The 16475-nt window shown below is 41.7% G+C and overlaps 1 protein-coding gene across 1 annotated transcript in view; it reads left to right on the top strand.

Moving 5' to 3' along the window:
* Positions 1–16475, top strand: part of PRKCH (protein kinase C eta) — a 119245-nt gene that overhangs the window by 65926 nt on the left and 36844 nt on the right. The window contains exons 8-10 of the mRNA XM_075282757.1: positions 691–825; positions 3984–4157; positions 10704–10858. Coding sequence (XP_075138858.1) covers positions 691–825; positions 3984–4157; positions 10704–10858 — 464 coding nt within the window. The remainder of the gene's footprint in view (positions 1–690; positions 826–3983; positions 4158–10703; positions 10859–16475) is intronic.

Here is a 16475-nt window from a genome sequence, read left to right as displayed (position 1 = left end):
TTATTAAAATATTATAAAAAAAATATTATTTATTATAAAAAATATTATAAAAAATATTAAAATATGCCAGATTTATTTATCATGTGGTTTAGCAGATTTATTCATTCTAGTGGCTGATGCCGCATAAGGGGTAGTGAAAACCTCTTCCCATAATACCACTGAATCCATTGGAAAGTTTGAGCAGTGGATTTTTGGCCAAGATGGCAAGGAAAAAAATGCAGAACTGTGAAATAGAGGGGTCCCCCTTTCCAAAGCTATAATAGCTGCAGCAAATACACAGCGAATACTATGGCAAAAGGTGGAATATAACTTTATTTAAAGGGGTTGTCCACTAAAATTGATGGCATATCTTTAGGTTTGGTAATCTATATCAGATTAGTGGGGGTCCGACAACCAGCACTGAACCCCATTGAACAGTCATTGTGAACACTGGCTCTGCACAGTGTTTAGAGCTGGACAGCGCCATACACCATGTAGTGGCTGAGCAGAGGTATTGCGGATCAGCTTTTATGTTTAGTAACCCTACTACAGTACTAAAAATCTAATGCGTTAGTAGACTGAAATGTGAATAAAGGCCCAAATCAAATCCATATGCAGATTTTTCCTCTTTCCCATGAACATATTTGTAGTTATGATGAATTTATTGTAATATGTATTAAATATTTTTGTTATGTATTTTGTATTCTATAGCATTCAGACAACAGTCCTGCTAGGTCAGAAAATGGTTCTGAAGAAGATTCTCTTTCCAACACGTCCTCACAGTACAAATTTGGGATTGAGGATTTCACATTTATACGTGTACTGGGCAAAGGCAGCTTTGGAAAGGTTGGTATCCCTTACCAGACCTGGAATTGCAATGTACATGTTAATGGCATAGTATAATTTGTAAAACAAAGTCTCTCATTGCAGTTTTCATACAACTTCTCCATAGCCTGTTAAATCATAAATTACTCCAAAGCATGTTGGATGTGTTCCTATAAGCTCTTTGTCTTGTGACAGGCATAAACACGTAAGAGTCAACTTCTTCTAGAGGCTTCTTCCCTGTGCAAGTGATGTCACGTTCATATGTCACATGGTACAGCAGCAACTCAGTCCCATTCAAGTGAAGGATAGGTCATAAATAGAGCGAGTAGTATTCGATGGAGTAGGTATTCGATCGAATACTACGGTATTTGAAATACTCGTACTCTATCGAGTACCACTCGCTATTCGAATGGAAAAGTTTGATGCAGAACCAGCATTGATTGGCCGAATGCTATACAGTCGGCCAATCAACGCTGGTTCTTCTCCTGCCTTTAGAAGTCTTCTCCGTGCAGCTTCCCCGCGGCGTCTTCCAGCTCCGAATTCACTCTGCCAGGCATCGGGCCTGGGCAGAGCTGACTGCGCATGCCCACTTGTAGTGCGGGCATGCGCAGTCGGCTCTGCCCAGGCCCGATGCCTGGCAGAGTGAATTCAGAGCTGGAAGACGCCGCGGGGAAGCTGCACGGAGAAGACTTCTCGGAGGATCCAGCCCGACCCTCACTTGTGGACTTGGTAAGTATAATTTGATCGAACGTTGCCTACCCCTGAAACGAGCATTTTCCCCCCATAGACTATAATAGGGTTCGATATTCGATTCGAGTAGTCGAATATTGAGGGGCTACTCGAAACGAATCTCGAATATTTTACTGTTCGCTCATCTCTAGTCATAAATATTTAAGTACCTGACAACTCCTTTAAAGGGATTATTCGGTTTCTAACATTGATGGCCTATTTTTAGGATAGGCCATCAGTATTAGATCCTTTTTTTATGTAGATATAATATAATGTACATTTTTCCCTATCAGCATGTCTTTGGAGTATGGGAAGAAATCCACGGAAACATGGGGAGAACATACAAACTCCTTGCAGATGTTGTCCTTGGCAGGATTCAAACCCAGGACTCCAGCGCTGCAAGGCTGCAGTTCTAGCCACTGAGCCACCATGTTGCCCCCCACCATCAGTATTAGATCTGTGTGAGACTGACACCCAAGAACCCCATAGAGCTCCAGTACTAAGACAGCACAGTTTGCAGGTATCATGAGCTGCGCTGCCCATACAAAGTGTAGTAGCGAGTCCAGGTACTGAAGCACTGCGTATAGATTTCATTAGGACAGTGCTGCAGGAACCACACTCGCTGATACAGACTGTACAGCGAGAAGCAGCACGGCTCGTAGTAGGTAAACAATCCCGCGAACCATGTTGTCTGTGTACCGGAGACCTGTAGGGACCCTCACAGATCTAATAGGATAAGGCCTCAATGTTAAAAACCGGATAACGTCTTTACCTTTCAAACATATCCATCTTGTCAGGCAAAGGGGTGCAACACACAGTTCTCCACTGTAATCTCCTCTTCGGACCTGTGATGTCACTTTATGTGAAGGATAGTTATCTGATCTTACTGAAGCTTAGTCCTATGAAAGTGAATGAGATTAAGCAAAATTACCAGGCAACCTGGCTAAATAGTGTACAGTGCCTTGCCCGGTATACAAAGCTGATCAGCACGGGGGAGTGTAAGGAGTGAGACCCCTACCAATCTGGTACTGATGGCATATCCTAAACATATGGCATGAGTACTTAAGAGGATTGTCTGATGGCATAAAAACTTGCATATAGGCTGGACATAGTATAAATTCCGAAAAAGATAAAACAGGATAACTTATCTTTTACTAGTCTGTTCCAGCAGCAACAGCCCTGTGTCTGCTGTTACTGATCTTGTTGAAGTCTCCAGATGACATTCTGTTTGTACTCAGGTCACCACTGCAGTCAGTCACTAACCTCATCGGTGACCTGTACTCAAATGGTCTAAGACTAGGTGGTCGCTGGCCATATGTGTATTTGTCACTGAATAGACCAGTGTTCGCTGCAGGGTTGACCTGATCACAAACAGAACATCATTGTGAAATGCTATTAGTGTGTAGTTGTCACCCCTGGAATTGAGGACCAGTAACAGGTTAATTAACTTTGTTTCTAATGTTATTTAGAAGTATGTCTAAGTCAGGCAATTCCTTAAGGCTACATGCACACAAGTGTGGAGCTGGGCTGTGATGAAACGACACACGGCACATGTATGAGATCTGTGTGCTGTCTGTGCCTCCACGCCCCCATTCAGTTGTCAGTGAGCCCAGGTCGGAGTATGGATAGCTATAACACCTGTCTTGAGTCTTGCCCTGGGCTCACAGTTCGACACACGGGACCATGATAACTGGCATCCATATGTGGGCATAGTGATGAATGGGTCAGTGTTCTAGCTGTGAAAAACATGGGTAGCACACCGACAAAGCACACTGTTGTGTGCATGAGCCTTAAGTTTGGGAAAACTCCTTAAAGTTATGCAGTGGGGTTTAACTTATGTGTTCTGCCATTGCAGACATAAGAACATAAGCTTTCTGTTGCAGCAAGCCACCTCCCATCCTGAGATAGACTATGGCATAAATACAATATTTTATCTGGTTAGTAGTTTGAAGGTATTCAGGACAGTATCATTGTATAGGACTGATGCATGCGGCAAAGCCATGTGCAAGAACCGTAAGTATCATTCAGGGTATTCACATAATCCTATCCGAATGCAACCCTGATCCAATATTCCCAGACTCATCTATGTATAGTGATTTATGTAAGTAGGACTTCCAGTACCACACATAATCTCATGTATAAACTGCCAATGTTCAAAGTTTTTAGTTGTCTTATAATCTTGTTTTCTTTGCTGTTTTCTAACGAAAATGCGGCCAATACGATTACTGACACATTACTGTATTCCAGCCATATCCGGTATGGAAATGAGCGGCATGGAAATGACCAGCATTCCTGCCATTTCTCAGTACAGATTACAGCTGGTGGTTGGTGGTCACAGCAGGGGGACACCTTGGGATACGTTTATTTTTAAGTGACCTTTTAGCATGTAGGCATTGAACAAGCTGGACTCAGACTGTTAACCATGTGCGCATTGATTCTTGTTTGCTCAGGTGATGCTTGCCAAATCCAGAGATGGAGATAACCTTTATGCAGTGAAGGTGCTAAAGAAAGATGTGATTCTTCAAGATGATGATGTAGAATGTACCATGACAGAGAAGCGCATTCTGGCCCTGGCTTGTAATCACCCGTTCCTTACTCAGCTCTTCTGCTGCTTCCAGACTCCGGTGAGTTCTCGGGGCAGATTTCCCATTTGTTTAGTAGGTAACCAACCTGCAGGGAGGAGGTTATTGTACACCCAGTTCTCAGACAATGCTGAAAATTCTACAACATGTAACCTAATAATAATAATGATGATAATTTATTATAATAATAACAATAATAATTTATTATTATTATTATTATTATTACATTTTATTTAAATAGCGCCAACATATTCCACAGCACTTTGCAAATTATATGCCATGGTCTTCAACACATGTGATTTCATGTCTTTCAGGGAATTCAGTGAAAAAACTTTTGGAAATTGAACTGCTTTTCCAGTCCCTTATATAAATGTTTGGCATTGGAAAAGTGTCAGTAGTAGTTAAGTATGTATATGTAAAATGATGTTGCATTATCCCAGCAGACAACAAGACTTTTAAATATGGCACTGGCTCAGAAGCAGAGTAAGCTCCGTAACTCCTGGGTCTCTGCTGTACTAAACAGCGGAGAACCAGTAGTAATGATAGTAATGCATGTTATCATAGTTCTCTCTTTTATCGGAGGCATTTCATCTTTTTATGGCTCCTGATTCACTTTCAGGTGCACCCAAGCCCCCAGACTGCCTGCACCAAGTCCTCTGGTGTCTGTTCCATTTCACGATGTCTCCTTCTCTGTGAGATCTCTGGTCTGTTACTAATGGGCCTGTCATAGGGATATAACTAGCAAATAATTTCCAACAGACTGTAATACAGTTGGTAATCTAATGATTGTAAGTTTGAAAAGAAAAAAAAAAGTTTTTTTAAAATATTTTAATTTAAACAAAACTTAATTGAAATCACGCACTTTCCCATAGATTATAAATAAATAGCCAAACATTAACAGGGGGGAAAAATCAAAATGGTTAAACTGTTGTTTTTCTGTTGTTTTGCCTCCCAAAACAAAATTAAATTAAAAAAATAAAAATCAGACATTCAACAAAATGGTATAAATAAATAGCGCAACTGGCTCCACAAAGACTCTTTACACAGTTCAGTATATGGAAGTATTAAAGTTATGGGTGTCAGAATATGGAGACTCCAAGAAAAGTTGTTTAAAAAAAAAAAAATAAATAAAAAAAATAGGATTTTAAGTTATTAAACCTAAAAAAAAGCTATATGAATTTGGTTCCATCGTAATCAGAATGACCTACAAAGTATAGGTAATGTGTTATTTTGAGCACACAATGACCGTTTTAGATTCAAAACCCATAAGGGCTCGTGCACACGGAGTCAACGCGAGCACATTTTAGCATAATGCATGTGTATAGAATACACATGTTAAAATAACACTCCCACTGACTTAAATGAAATTTTTTACACGTGTAAAAAATTTACATTGAAGTCAATAGGAGTGTTATTTTAACGTGTATTCTATACACGTGTATTATGCTAAAATGCGCTCTAGTTAACTCCGTGTGCACGAGCCCTAAGAGGGACTCAAATGCAGTTTCTCTCTAATTTCACCACATTTTGATTTTTTTTTCACCTTTTCTAGAATATTAATTGGTATTACGAGGTACAATTTGCCCCATGACACTTAAGCTTCTATGGTTCTGTGAACTGAAAAGTAAATACGTTACTGGATTTTGAAGGTTTGAAGTAAATGACAAGAGAAAAAAAAACCCAAAAAACTAAAAATTGCTAGAAAATGGTTTATAAATATTCCCCAAGCAGCAATAAGGGGCCTTTAGGATGATGGCTCCTACGCTGCTCCAAATGGCTAATAGTATATACCGTATATCATCATCTCGACTAACCCAAGTCATATGTACTTGAATTCAAGTCTATTACTTAGTATGTTAATAAATTCATATATATATATATATATATATATATATATATATATATATATATATATATATATATATATATATTAGTAATTTTATGGAATAATTTGAGACTTCCTACAGGTAATAAGTGTGTCCGCCAAATGTGGTAAAATGAGACAATATAGTTGCTGCTGCAGTCAAATATGTGTGAAACAATAATGATAAATGTCCAGCAGGGGGCACAATTGTATTAAGTGGAAGGTGTAGGTTCTATACAAATCTTTCAAATTTTCTGCATGAGATATTTACAAAATTTCCGTATGAGGTTTAGATCTCTCTACATATATTACATACATTCTTGAAGATCTTGGTGAATTCTTTGGCCTGAAAGGTAAAAAGTATAGTATATATCAGTCTGCCGTGACTATAACTTCACAATACTGACCTCCATGAAGTGTCTTGAACAACCTTTGAGCAGACTTTGTGTTTCCAGTAAGCACATGAAGGGTGGACCTTCAATATGTCACTTATGATGATGGTGGGAGTTCCACTTTATGCTATGGGATCAAGCTTCAATTCATACATGGTGACCTATCAGTTTATAGTCAACAAATGCATACATACCATTGAGGTATACCATATATTCCAGAAGGGGTCCAGGGGTGCTGACAGCCCTGGTTGGTCCCATCTCTTATACTTGAACCTGTGCAGGGCTCTGCTCTCCATAGAAGTTGCCATGTCTGCAAACATGCAGGGCAATGGACTGACCCATGTGCAAAGGAAATGGTGTGGAGGAGGAAACAACATCTTCTCTTCTGAGTGGCAAAACCCAGCACCATAATTGGTGGAGGAAGAGTTTGGTTCTGTCTTTCCATATACACTGATGTTCAGTAAGATACTTGGTTTTCAGATTATCTCAATGGGTCATCAAAAGCTCCCCGTCCACAGCAAAGGGGCTTTTTGGGATTTTTTACTTATTGATGGCTTGTCTCATCGAGTGCTTAACTGGACTAACCGGCTCAGCTACTACACAGTGTCCTCTGTGTCTTGCTCTGTGCACGGTATAGTTCAGGATCTTGTAGCAGCCCCAAACAGCTGATTGATATGGGGATTGCAGGTTGTACCCCTAGACAGGTGTTAGGGGCCTATCCTTATAAAAATTAAAACTCCATTCTTTTCTATGTATGGGTACACTATATTATTCCATAGACTATTCTGCCAAGGAATTCTCTCTCCTTAAGCTCCTTCTGCTTAACTAAATGTCAGGTTATGCCTAAGCAACCACATCCCGGGCTCCTGCCGCCCTTTACTTACTCTATAGAATGTTCTTCAAGAAACTGTAAACCACAAGCACAGCCCCTGTTTCAGTAGAGCAAGAGTCAGATTTCTCCAGACTTGTTGTGAACACCATAGATCAGGGGGGTTCCAAGGCAGCTGCTGACAGCTCCAAGCAAATGACTTCACCTTAATGTATAGGAATCTTAAGATAGGAGGCAAAGGTCTTTTAGGTCATCTTTTGTGAATTCCTAAGGAGTCAACCTTGGACCTACTTAGCCTGGAGTTTTCAGCATTGCTGCATTAATCCTTTAGATTAGTAGAGGTGGTGATTTCAGAGGGTGTGTATATGTGCATAGACCTATAAAGTCTGTGTGTGTGTATATGTGTGTGTGTGTGTGTGTGTGTATATAATATATGTGTGTGTGTGTGTGTGTGTGTGTGTGTGTATATATATATATATATATATATATATATATATATATATATATATATAATATTTTACATACATACATATACATGTAGATATATATATCTCTTAACATGTTGCTATCTAGACACTTCTTTTCAAGGCTTGAATAACCTTGGTGTCGCAGGAATAAAAACACAGTCCATAAGGTAAAGAAGACAGAGCTACAGACAGATTGATGGATAGAGAGATTGACAGATCAAAAGATCAGCGCTTAGAATAACCGGTAGATCAAAAGACAGATCAATGAACAGAACATGCTTTGTGTATATAAATGAAATGTAAATTGTGTTCCCCAGTGTGATCTGCACCTTGCCTGGCATGGGTAATAATACATTGTGTGTGTTATGAGAGGGGGCGATTAAAAAAAAGTTTAGCTTTTGGATCCTTCCTAACACACTTGCATGTTTTACATTTGTGTTATCTCAGCAGATCAACTGTGGCTTGTTAGTTTTCTAGATAAGAAGTGGGAACTTCCGCATGTGGGCGTTTTCAGTGTAATGTGTTGACCACTCTTACATTTCCTGTTGATTCATGTGATTGTTGGATTGTACCTCGTCCCCCCAGCTGCTGCCAGAGTTCAATGTAATGGCTGCGCACTTATAACGCTAAGTGTACAGGAGGATTTGCAGGGGGCTGCATACAAAAAGGTGCTGCTCTGCAAACAGCCGAGGTGCAATGTCGTAATATCGGCTCTTGCATTTATATTGCACCTTTTTGCAATCATTTTATATGAAACAACTTGGCAAATAGTTTTTTTTAGAAATCTCATTAATTGTGTATACAGCGCCAGTGCAGATCTGTGTGTCTCCATGGTTACAGACTCCAAACAAACCCAGTACAATCTTAAGAGTGTTACCCTCTTACATCTCTCCCTGTACTGCTGTCTGCAGACAAGCAAAATAGGTGGACTTTGTGCCTATTATACCTATTCAGAGATGCCAGCGTTTCCATGGGTATAATTGACTTGCTGCGATTTACACAACGGTTTTTGAAATTGCAGCATTTCCACTGCAGTGTGTGGATAGGATTAGCCAGAATCCCATCCACTTTACAGGTAATGTAAAACACAGTGTTTATTGCTGCAGCATTTCCGCATACAAGAACAAGTAATGGGCCTTTTCCCATTATAACCTCCATGAGCGTTGCCATGCCAAGGACATGCTTATGAAAAGATCACAAAGGTTTGGATTGCTCAAACTCTTTACTTCAGACAAAAAAAAAATCAAAAGTACCCATGGTGTCAGTATGTGGGACAAAGACTGCACAAAATATATTAAATAGGGCGCTGCCATGTCACCTAGTCTGTGTTGACGCTGTAGCAGGGAACATGGCACGTAGCACTGTAGAGACATTGGTGTTGCATGGTTTTCTTGGCAACTGTATGACGACTCTTAAGTAATTGTATTGTTACCTATTTCCCTGTACATTTGATCCTTTTGCTTCTATTCTTACATGTATTGGCCCTGACAGACTAAGCTGTGGTGTATTGAGACGTATCTGAGTTTCCCGGTCTCAGAAATAGATGTTCAGCTTTCCAGAGCTGGAATGTGAAGTCAAGTATTTTTACTCTTGTGCCTTGTGATAGATACAACTCCCTTGCCCAGTGTTCTAGGACAAAAGGTGATGACTTGAACTCATGTGTCAGGTCGGGTGACATTTGTTTCATGTGTATCATGCTCTGCATATCATACTTTGTGAAGTGCAAGTGCAGTATACGTGAGATAATGCAGTCACTTTTCTGAGGGCATTTAATGGCACTGCCGCCACATGCCATTTTAGTACATACAGAAGTCAATAATTTCAGAAACCCCACATCTAGTTATCAACCACATACAACAAAGCATACCTCTCACCCTGAAGAACCTGTTCTGTCCATGTCTTTACATAGTCACGGACTAGCATGCAATACTACGTTATTGTTTCTGCGGCCAGATGCAACTTTCCCCAAAGATTTCCCCATTCACAGCTCAGGATCTCAATGTATTACTGCATAACTATTGAGATTTGTCCTATAGGAGTTTAGAAAACTGGGTTACTTATATTCATTGGTGTAAATGATCTATGCGTTTATATTATATGTATTGTATAGTGATTTATTTGTGATGTATCCAGCACCCAGCCCACATATGCCATGGATCTACTGTGTTGTTCAGCGTTATTGAAAAGACTACCAGAGATTGCGGTCAGATGACAGGGTAATATTCCTATACAGGGACGCTGCAATGTCATCCTCTGCTGCAGGTTACAAATATCCGATTACTACAGCTAAGGTCAATTGTTACACATCTTCTATTTGGCTAAAACCCAAGAATATGGCGAGCGTTTCTTGTTAAAGTTTGTGAACATTCCCAGACAGTTACTGTGCAGCACCTAATATGGCTTCTGTGAAGTAAGCGGCACGTTTCAGCGCAACCTGTTGTATCTTGTATCACCAGTTTTGTTTTTGTTGTTTTATAAGCTGTGCTGATTTAACGGTGTGCTGAATTTTATTTATTTACTCTGTAATTTGTTTAATATTTCTTAGTAATGCAATATATCCAAAGATTTCTAAATAAAACAGTAATTTCCTCGAGCAGTCTTATGCCTGGGGCACCATGCGGTGTAAACGTTGAGGTTTGGGCACGGTGAAAATGCACAAGGAAGAAACAGTTTACAAGAACCTTGCTTGCAGTCTCTCATCAGGAACCATCCTGTCCTGGTCATGTGATGTGCATACTGGTGGACGGCCCATACTGGATACAGCTCTTATAACAAGCCATGACCTGTGTGTGTCCATCAAATGACCAGGACAGGTTTTTATATATGGAAGAAACACTGAAGGCTCCTAATGGGTGACAACAAGCCAAGATTGAGTTAGGAGACACTTGAGGTATGATATAGAAATGTATATTGGATAATCGTACAAAGAACATTTATTCGTTGAACCCAAAATACTATTAAATATTTTAAGTAAAATTGTGTTTCGTGATATGTGTTTTATAATTTAACTGTTTTGTTTTCTCTCCTTACCCAAAGGATCGATTGTTTTTTGTGATGGAGTTTGTAAATGGGGGTGACCTGATGTTTCACATACAGAAATCTCGACGGTTTGATGAAGCCAGAGCATGTTTCTACAGTGCAGAAATCACATCAGCCCTCATGTTCCTCCATGAGAAAGGAGTGATCTACAGGTAAGAAATTCATTCGTCATGGAAGGCCTAAATATTCAGGTGTGACCACAGGTTACTCTAATATCCCACTCCTCTATAACACAGGATTAGAAAACATGGTTGTTTTCTTTCAAAAACAGCCCCACATCTGTCCTCAGGTTGCACGGGGTATTGCAGCTCAGCCTCATTTGCTGTAAATGAGCAATGGCCACAAGACACACCCCATTGACAGGTGATGCACTGTTGCTTTCTAATCCTGTACAATACCTTTTTGAACTCTGCACCAGTGATCACAGGGTATCTGCTTTGGAAGTAAGAGGCATCTGTCTTTTGCACCCTGTTCTAGGTAGAACTTCAGAGTTCCATGAAACGGGTACAACTGGAACCACTGGAAGTGCAGTAAACTGCTCATAGACATTACATTGTTGTTGGCTGATCTTAGATCATGGTCAGGTGGTGAAATCTTCGTAGAGATTTGGAGAGCATTCATGCCAATATTCTTGGCAAATTTGCTCCATATTGTTTTTAAGGGAATCTGTTATCTTTCATAGAGCCACAGACTTTTTCTTTTTGCTACAGATATGAAATCTATGACATAAAATTGAAGAGGAGTGGCATATCGGATCTTAAGCAGGTTTCCATGTGAAATCGGGGGTTGGTGGCCACGTGGATTAGCCGTGTGAGATTCCACATGCATGTCTGCACCATGATATCTGTAGATTGTTGCCAAAAATTATACCCTGGGGTCTGCTGACAGTTTGTTTGTGTGTTCCAATAAACTGACTAGTTCAATGTGAACGTCTTTATTTTAGATGAATATATAAATAACATGGATATTTGCGTTGGCTAAGTTACCTGATGGTTTTTGGCACGTTTAATCCCATGTGATTTGCTTTGTTACGGGCACAAAAACGTTGCCCTTCTCTAACCCCAACATCAGAACAGTGAGGATTCAGCACCCAGGACTCCCACCCGTCAATGGTTAGGTGGAGAAGAGAGCTGGAAGCAGAAAAATCTGTTCTCCATGTAGTGGCCATGCCGAGTTACTGCAGCTCAGCTCCTGTTCACTTGTAAAGGAGTTGAGCTGCAGAAACTCAGTGCGGCTGCTACACAGAGGACATAGAGCGATCTGCTACCAGCTGATGGGTGGGGGTCCTCTGTAATAGGTTGATGCGAACAAGTGGCAATGAATATATTTGTCGTCGATTTGCCCTTGCCTGCAGACCAGTAGGACCTGCTGCAAGTGTCAGACTTATTAGATCGTCATATGTCACTTCATGTCACTCTAAGTACCAAGTGAAGCTGACTAATCCAACCTAGCCAGACAGATAATGCCTCTTATCTAGAGATTTTCCTACAGGAGGGTGGGGAGGTAGAGTTGCTCTGCAGGCTTGCACAGTACTGCACTAATATTCATTGCACGCTACACATACACCAGAGCTGGATGTTGCTCACTTAACTGCATTAGGTTACCATATGTGATCCCATCCAGATAAGTTTTGTATTTGTTTCTTGCTGTTGATATTAGTCACATAGTTTTATCTACTTGGTTCTTTTCTGTAAGTATCAGCCACGTGATTTCTGATCAGTGACCTTGGATATGACATTTCTTTGCTGTTCTCACAGATTTCAGTTGTATCAGACAGCCAGCTTTGTCTGGTTCTTATTTTTATTCTCTGTCATAAAATATTGCAACATTAATGTTTCAAACGACACAGCGTCCGTCTTCAGACACTGAAGCATGTGAGGCGTTGTGGGTTCTGGTTCCTACCAGGACATATACCCATTGACCCATATGTATCTACCCTTCAAACTTCACTTGGTGCCTTGGAAGGATTTTACGTTGTCTCAAACCTGAACATTGCAGTACATTAAGGCAGTGAACAGAAACAATACAACAAATAACAAGCAGATGAAGCTATTGTACATTATCTCTAATTTCTGGAACAGATATATATACACTCACCGGCCACTTTATTAGGTACACCTGTCCAACTGCTCGTTAACACTTAATTTCTAATCAGCCAATCACATGGCGGCAACTCAGTGCATTTAGGCATGTAGACATGGTCAAGACAATCTCCTGCAGTTCAAACCGAGCATCAGTATGGGGAAGAAAGGTGATTTGAGTGCCTTTGAACGTGGCATGGTTGTTGGTGCCAGAAGGGCTGGTCTGAGTATTTCAGAAACTGCTGATCTACTGGGATTTTCACGCACAACCATCTCTAGGGTTTACAGAGACTGGTCCGAAAAAGAAAAAACATCCAGTGAGCGGCAGTTCTGTGGGCGGAAATGCGTTGTTGATGCCAGAGGTCAGAGGAGAATGGCCAGACTGGTTCGAGCTGATAGAAAGGCAACAGTGACTCAAATAGCCACCCGTTACAACCAAGGTAGCCAGAAGAGCATCTCTGAACGCACAGTACGTCGAACTTTGAGGCAGATGGGCTACAGCAGCAGAAGACCACACCGGGTGCCACTCCTTTCAGCTAAGAACAGGAAACTGAGGCTACAATTTGCACAAGCTCATCGAAATTGGACAATTGAAGATTGGAAAAACGTTGCCTGGTCTGATGAGTCTCGATTTCTGCTGCGACATTCGGATGGTAGGGTCAGAATTTGGCATCAACAACATGAAAGCATGGATCCATCCTGCCTTGTATCAACGGTTCAGGCTGGTGGTGGTGGTGTCATGGTGTGGGGAATATTTTCTTGGCACTCTTTGGGCCCCTTGGTACCAATTGAGCATCGTTGCAACGCCAAAGCCTACCTGAGTATTGTTGCTGACCATGTCCATTCCTTTATGACCACAATGTACCCAACATCTGATGGCTACTTTCAGCAGGATAATGCGCCATGTCATAAAGCTGGAATCATCTCAGACTGGTTTCTTGAACATGACAATGAGTTCACTGTACTCCAATGGCCTCCACAGTCACCAGATCTCAATCCAATAGAGCATCTTTGGGATGTGGTGGAACGGGAGATTCGCATCATGGATGTGCAGCCGACAAATCTGCGGCAACTGTGTGATGCCATCATGTCAATATGGACCAAAATCTCTGAGGAATGCTTCTAGCACCTTGTTGAATCTATGCCACGAAGAATTGAGGCAGTTCTGAAGGCAAAAGGGGGTCAACCCGTTACTAGCGTGGTGTACCTAATAAAGTGGCCGGTGAGTGTATATCTACAGAAACGCCGGCGGTTTTCCCATAGATATAATGTTAAGAGAAAGTCCGCAGAGGAAAACTCTGAACTTTCTCTTAAAAGCGCTGTGGAAAGAATCGTGATGCGTTCACGCCACGGTTCTTTCTGCAGCGCTTTAGCGCTCCAATTACGGCCCGTGGGGCCTTAGCCTAAAGCAGATCCTGTGCAATGTAAATAGTGAACATTAATTGTACAAAATGCACTTTTCAGTACAAGCTCTGTAAAGCCCCATTCACACGACTGTATTTTCTGGGTCCGTAATGGTGGATCCACAGAGTTTTAAGGTTAAATTCCCATGTTGGCACTCTGCGATGACTTCTTGGGTTTTGGGTTGCAGTTTGGGCACTCTGTCTGAAAAAAGGTTCACCATCATTGCTATAGCTTATGTGTACCTTCCTGTAATTTCTATAAGATTACATGTAATAAATATTCTTTCTATGAATATTGGCCTCAGGAGGGGGTGGTAACTCCGTGTTAATGGAGCATAAAGATACTAGATGTGATGAGAGATGAACACTTTAGTTACACATATTGACGTTGCTCAGGTAACAGGTAAATGTATATGTGTACACCTGGGGGAGCAAAATAATTCAGCATACAAAAAGAAAGTGAGTTACATTACAGGGCACCTAAGTCCACACAGACTGCTCTGACAGCTGATAAGTGGCTGCCCTGGCTTAGGCTTGCTGCATCCCCATCAGTGTACTGTCACTCTCCACAAGTAGTAGCAAATAAGGGAGGGGTATGACCCATGTAAACGGCCCCAGAATATAAAGACAGGGTGCTAATTAACTGCTACTTGGTGGTGCGCTAGTCTGTAATATACACTCACTGGCCACTTTATTAGGTACACCATGCTAGTAACGGGTTGGACCCCCTTTTGCCTTCAGAACTGCCTCAATTCTTCGTGGCATAGATTCAACAAGGTGCTGGAAGCATTCCTCAGAGATTTTGGTCCATATTGACATGATGGCATCACACAGTTGCCGCAGATTTGTCGGCTGCACATCCATGATGCGAATCTCCCGTTTCACCACATCCCAAAGATGCTCTATTGGATTGAGATCTGGTGACTGTGGAGGCCATTGGAGTACAGTGAACTCATTGTCATGTTCAAGAAACCAGTCTGAGATGATTCCAGCTTTATGACATGGCGCATTATCCTGCTGAAAGTAGCCATCAGATGTTGCGTACATTGTGGTCATAAAGGGATGGACATGGTCAGCAACAATATTCAGGTAGGCTTTGGCGTTGCAACGATGCTCAATTGGTACCAAGGGGCCCAAAGAGTGCCAAGAAAATATTCCCCACACCATGACACCACCACCACCAGCCTGAACCGTTGATACAAGGCAGGATGGATCCATGCTTTTATGTTGTTGACGCCAAATTCTGACCCTACCATCCGAATGTCGCAGCAGAAATCGAGACTCATCAGACCAGGCAACGTTTTTCCAATCTTCAATTGTCCAATTTCGATGAGCTTGTGCAAATTGTAGCCTCAGTTTCCTGTTCTTAGCTGAAAGGAGTGGCACCCGGTGTGGTCTTCTGCTGCTGTAGCCCATCTGCCTCAAAGTTCGACGTACTGTGCGTTCAGAGATGCTCTTCTGGCTACCTTGGTTGTAACGGGTGGCTATTTGAGTCACTGTTGCCTTTCTATCAGCTCGAACCAGTCTGGCCATTCTCCTCTGACCTCTGGCATCAACAACGCATTTCCGCCCACAGAACTGCCGCTCACTGGATGTTTTTTCTTTTTCGGACCATTCTCTGTAAACCCTAGAGATGGTTGTGCGTGAAAATCCCAGTAGATCAGCAGTTTCTGAAATACTCAGACCAGCCCTTCTGGCACCAACAACCATGCCACGTTCAAAGGCACTCAAATCACCTTTCTTCCCCATACTGATGCTCGGTTTGAACTGCAGGAGATTGTCTTGACCATGTCTACATGCCTAAATGCACTGAGTTGCCGCCATGTGATTGGCTGATTAGAAATTAAGTGTTAACAAGCAGTTGGACAGGTGTACCTAATAAAGTGGCCGGTGCGTGTAATTGGCATGCTGCGATTTGCAAAGCCGCAACGGCTTTGCAAATCACAGCGTGTCTGCACTGCATTTTTTTTCCGCAAAGTGGGCATGGGATTCACATGAATCCCATCCCCTTTGCTTGCACTGTAAAACGCTGCAATTTTTCCCGCAGAGTCTCCACTGTGGGCAAATCATGGCGTTTACGTCCCGTGGGGCCCCGGTCTTATAGTGACCGTGAAATGTTATTACAACCTGTACTAATATCATGTCTGCTATAAAACAGATACTGTGTGATATAAATAGTGATGGGACCCCACACAGTACAATCTGCTCCACAGAGGCCCCCACACAGTACAATCTGCCCCACAGTGACCTCCACACAGTACAATCTGCTCCACAGTGGCCCCCAC

Source organism: Leptodactylus fuscus, chromosome 7, assembly GCF_031893055.1.
Source record: "Leptodactylus fuscus isolate aLepFus1 chromosome 7, aLepFus1.hap2, whole genome shotgun sequence".
Lineage (NCBI taxonomy): Eukaryota > Metazoa > Chordata > Amphibia > Anura > Leptodactylidae > Leptodactylus > Leptodactylus fuscus.
The sequence above is the reverse complement of the archived record's forward strand: the minus strand, read 5'-3'. Positions and strand labels throughout refer to the sequence as shown.